Source organism: Ostrinia nubilalis, chromosome 17 (assembly GCF_963855985.1).
Source record: "Ostrinia nubilalis chromosome 17, ilOstNubi1.1, whole genome shotgun sequence".
In the NCBI taxonomy this organism is placed as follows: domain Eukaryota; kingdom Metazoa; phylum Arthropoda; class Insecta; order Lepidoptera; family Crambidae; genus Ostrinia; species Ostrinia nubilalis.
Window position 1 is genome coordinate 7,307,458 of NC_087104.1, and position 5,533 is coordinate 7,312,990.

The 5,533-nt window shown below is 36.6% G+C and overlaps 1 protein-coding gene across 1 annotated transcript; it reads right to left on the reverse strand.

Moving 5' to 3' along the window:
• Window positions 1-3,848: 3,848 nt before the first annotated feature.
• On the reverse strand, window positions 3,849-4,637 carry LOC135080232 (uncharacterized). The gene has a single exon (XM_063974914.1). The coding sequence runs from the start codon at window positions 4,635-4,637 to the stop codon at window positions 3,849-3,851; it is 789 nt and encodes a 262-aa protein (XP_063830984.1).
• Window positions 4,638-5,533: the final 896 nt, after the last annotated feature.

A 5,533-nucleotide genomic window follows, 5' to 3' on the forward strand; every position in this document is an offset into this window, starting at 1 on the left:
TAAGCCCGCAATGCATAATGATTACAGAAGCAATTCTGCCGCCTCTAAATAAATAAACGCACTAAAACATTTAACCTGAACAAGAGAAAGACCGAAAAAGAACTAATTAATCTGGGGACGAGCCCGCAATATGTGGTCCCATTAATTTAATTTAGTAAGCCCCGAGACAGTGTTTTAACCTTAATAGAGATTTAAGAACATCGTGGGGTAGTTGTTTTTGCGGCGCTGCCTCGGGCGAGACGGTATCAGTAATTGAGCAAGCCTCTTTATAATTCAGATGTTTTTTTTTTTTTTTTTTTTTTTTTATGGCAACCAAACCTCTCTGGGAGGTTTATTTCTGCCAATGTCGAGTGAAAAATAATTGACAAAGTTATCAATAGAACGTGGGTGTTTCAGTTCTATTGATTTTTCATGGATTCCGTGAAGTTAAGTATGCCCGTAAGCAGGTTTCGAGACGCCACCGGGTCCAAAGCGGGTTGTTCATACGACAACCCACTCGACACTCGATGCGCGCTCAAATTCGAAGTATTTCAATGTTTTTTATAATTTATCACTTCACTGCACTTTAGAACACAAAATAACACCAAATTTGTACACTAAAGTCCATTAAATAATAAATTGAAACCATTAAAACAGATCGACCATGCTTCCCGTTCAACTACCCTCCACGGAATCCATTCAGATGTTTAATGCTTTATGAAGCGAGGTCTGTGTGTCAGTAGGTTATATATCTCGCAAGTCTCAAATGAACCAAATTTGACACGTTTATGTAGAATAGTTTTGAGTTATGAGGGGTCAAAAGCGGCTCCAAATGGTTCATGTAATATTACACACGGTGCTGTTCGCCAGTTCTGTTACTTGAACTTGGCTTCACATGCTACCATGTGTCTAGACACAGAAACATGAAGATCCAATAAATTGATAACTATTGCGATCTGTCAAAAGAAAATAGAAAATGTAGTTAGGTACCTACCTATCGAAAACTCACATGGTCAGTTGAAGGTTTTAGATTTTAGATCATAAATGTTAGTTTATTTCTAGAAACTTTACGTCGAAATATTGGACAGTTAAATATACCCATGTCGGATCCGACGTCATATTGTATTGTTTCTATGTCAAGTCACAAATAACTTTTATGAGCGATATTTTCAGGAAGTAGAGAAAACATTGTTCACAGTTTGGGGCTAGACGCGTAGTCTAAAAATGTCCAAAGATATATTTTTATTTATTTGATTGACCCTGACACTTGGATGCCGTTAAAAAAACTACAGTTACTTATTGCCTACAGTACAAAGGTCATGGCTCAACTCACGATAAAAACGTCGTAATTGTTTTCAAGAAACATTTTTGGGGTTTCTTTCCCACCGCCTCAGGTACGAGCCAAACAACTTTCAGCTACATCGCTTTGTTTCACAAGCCCTTCGTGGAACGCGAACCGTAAACAATTTCTATGTTATATTTAAAAGAACACTTTTGTAGGCTTGTTTTTATTTGAAAGTATGTAAAATAATAAAGTTTGTTGTTCAACCTATTAATAAAAATGAGGAGATACAGCCAGCATAGTTTGGCTTATAGTTAAGCTTGTGCTGATGCCTACTTAGCGAACTGCTTAACCCAAAAGAAGCAAAGCTGTAGAGCGTAGAGACTTAGACTGCACATAATTAATAAGATACAAATTACTATTCATAATACAATTGTACTGATCTCTCTTCTCTCTCTCACACTCTATATGAACTTAGTAGTAGTAGTAGTACTTATTTATAGGGCATGTACGCAAAGCACTAGGCTGAGCGGGTGAAAAATCAAGTAATGTCTATTGTTTCAAAAACATTTTAAAATCATATTAGTTTGTTTTTTATTTAAGAATTTTTTTATTTTATTTTATTATCTCATTTAAGAGCCATTTTACATTTTCGTGCGAATTTCTAAGATTTTGGAAGCATGAATTACTATCTTAAGCAACACCCAGAGATTATTTAATAACTGCGAAAGATAGTTCAATCCTTGGTGTTGACCATTAATGAAACGGATTTACTAAAACTCTTTTGCTTAATTCACAGTGCCCCATCTCCCACAACCATTTTACGGAAAAATTGCCGCAGACTCATTTTCAAAGTCCTGTATCTATTATTTATGCTCATATAATAAGCTCAAAAATATATAGTAATCATCGGACATATATTCTTGTAGTCCATTAATGAAATATATTCTTGAATTTCATTACCATTATTGAGTAAAATATAAAAATAATTTGGCAAATTTGAAGATTAACGTCACATTTAGATCGTGGTTTTTGGTTTAAAAACACAGCAATAACTGCAATAAAAGTATCCCAAAATAAAGAATATTCATTGTAGAATTGATTTCTACAGTTATTGTTTAAATGTTAGTAACCACTTTGTCAAAATATTGATGTGAATATCAGTATAAATTACAATGCGCAAGCCGACATCGATTAGTATGGCGCGAGCGCCCGTCAAGGCAGGACCTGTGTCATTTTTCCCGCCGTGACGTTTACGTGCGTTCGTATCGTAAAGCGGTGATTTGTACGGCGACCAAATACATTTGATACTATGCCGAGAGGCTGTTTCGAGTCGGCCGGCCGAGCAGAAATTGAAATGATGAATTTTAATTTCTTTGACGGATCTGGGTGTAACTATGTATAATATGTAGGTACCATGTATTTAATTTAATAAATGAATTATAAAAAAGAATATCCATTATGCGAGCACCACACAAGCATATTAGTTGCCTACTTTTGGACTAGATGGCGCTGTGAAATTGTCCAAAGATTTGTTTATTGATTTATCCGCTTTGAGTTTTGTTTCGTGAAGAAGAAAAAGAAGCGTTTTGTTTCGAGAGGGAAGCTTTGTTGTTAAATCTATACTAATAAAAGAGGAAAGATTTAATTGTTTGTTTGTTTGGAGGCAATAGGCTCCGAAAAAAAATTCACGATTCAGAATCCTAATTTTTTTCTATGTAGGCTATAAAATATTTTCAAAAACTTAAGACCAAAATCTTTGATAAAATTCGACGTTTAATAAATAAATTAGATAACATATTAATACTTTTTTTTCAGTTCGATTTTAGTACTTGTTTTTCAGAAATTCTACGATTTAACTAAACTTCTAGTGTTTATATTTTATGCATAATTTATTAACTTCTAAAATATACATTTATCCTATTGATAGATGACGTGCTTCGTATTTTATTAAAATTATTACCTGACTAGGTTAAAAAGGTGTGTAATGCTATTTTGAAGATAACTTGGTTCCATAGAAATATATGTAGAGAGATGCTAAGCTTGCAAATAAATGATTTAATTATTATTTATATTATTATTATAAGTAATGCGCTGAGTTCGAAACTCAGTGTCGTATTAGAAATTCACACACACAAAAAAATCAAATTATGTGCTCATTATCCACTGCGGTATCAGTATTCAACGTTCGAATAATCTTTAGTACTATGCAAGCAATATAAACTGTTTACATAATGACGTCGCTACTGTCATCATTGCTTTCACAAGCAATATGTTCCAATTTGTCCCTTGTCACATTTCCCTTTAGTTTCTGTGATCTGTGCTTGTTTCTAAGTTGATATCAATGAAATATTCCTTAGTACTTTTGATTTAATTTTTTTTTGACACGTGTTTGAAAAATCAAGGTCAGATTACAATAAAATAACAAGTGAAAACGTAACATTGCATTGCAACTCGCAATTTCGCAATATTGATGAGGAGATTCCATTGGAAAGTCTGTATTCATTCCTAGGATTCCCCTAACACCATCAAATTCAAGAGAATTCAAGAGAGTGCAGTTTCCCATCTAATGCTTAGGGACCACGGTTTAAAATAGTTTGGTTGCATTCAGTGTCTCGGTGCATGTTTGCACCAATTTTGACGTGTATTCGAAGGATTTTAAGGCCAGCAGTGCTGCTTGGCTGTCTGAGTTGATGTAGATGTGTTGATCCCGGAGCCTCCTTTCCAAGTTTATCTCTGCACATTTGTTTATGGCAAAGACCTCGGCTTGGAAGATTGAGGCTTCAGTCCCCATGTTTAGGCTAACTTTGAGCTTAGGCCTCTCTTCGTAGATCCCGCAACCTACATCATTTTCCTTTTTGGATCCGTCCGTGTACCAGACGTGACTACCTTCCTTAAATGACATTTGGCCTTCTAGCCATTTGTCTCTAGGAGGTATGTTTACGGAATATAGTTTGGTGAAGTTACATTCCGTATGCATGTCGTCACTGGGCATGCACAGAAGTTTGTTTTCAAGTACTGATTCCTTGAGTCTTATCAGGTTTTGAGAAGCCCATCTGACTTTCGTGCGGGTGCAGATTCTATATGTGCTCTGCTTGGCTTCTTTTTGCATATGCATATGCAGTGGTATAAGATCAAGCAGAGCATTTAATGCAGCCCCTGGTGTCGTTGATAGTGCTCCGGTTGCAGTGATGCAGGCTAGCCGTTGTAGGCTGCTCAGTTTCTGTATTGTTGTCATTTGGTTGACCTTGCTGCACCAGACGGCAGAGGCATAGGTTATTATCGGTCTCACGACCGCTGTGTACAGCCATAGGGCGATTGTGGGTTTTAGTCCCCATCTTGACCCTGCCATTCGACAACAACTCCACAGAGCCATTTTGGCTTTTTGAATGATGTTGTTTAGGTGCGAATTCCAAGTAAGCTTTTGGTCAAAAGTTACCCCTAGATACTTGGTTTTGCTTGAGAAAGGAATAGTTTTTCCGTTTAACTGCAGATTTGCCAATTTTTCCAGTTTTCTCTTCCTCGTGAATGGTATTATCACTGTTTTATCCGCATGAATAGATAATTCGTTTTCTCTACACCACCTACTTATGGTGTTGAGAGCGCCTTGCATTAGACTTGAAATTGTGCTCAGGCAGGGACCTCTGATGATCACCTCCGTAACAAAACAATAGAACCCTATGGAGTTAGGGCTTGTGTGATTCGCCTTGACGAATATTTCGTATCCAGGGTCCGATGATGAAGCTGTAAGGGGGCAGATTTTTTTTTCACTATGTGACTGTCTTTATTTTGTACTTAATATACACTTGCGAGCAAAAGTATGGAATCACTTACATGAAGTTGTTTCCACGCGATCTTGTGTACTAACCAATTTGTTAGTAACAAAAAAAAGTAGCACCATTTTAAAGATTAAACTTTTAACTTTAAATTGATACCAAATTCATTTAAATCACACCAGTATTTAAAAAGATATCCCGGCTGATGTGAAGAAGTGAGGAAAAAGACATGTATCAACTGTTTGATACGTCGCGAGTTGCGGCCTATTTACCCCCCATAAAAGCAAGTGTTTTCGGATTTTTGCTTTCACACGTTGATCCATACACATCTCTGCTTCTTTTGACACTTTACCTGGGATTCTACACCTTCAGAAGCAGCACAAATCGTTGCACTATTGCAAGAAGGGCTCAGCCAGCGGGCTGTCGCACGTCAGCTCCACATAAGCCAGTCCTGGGTTTCAAAAGTTTGAAGACGCTTTCGGGATACCGGTGGCTT

What these genes read in the sequence shown, in the direction of transcription:
- LOC135080232 (XM_063974914.1), bottom strand. Translation starts at nt 4,637, where the DNA reads ATGGCTCTGTGGAGTTGTTGTCGAATGGCAGGGTCAAGATGGGGACTA.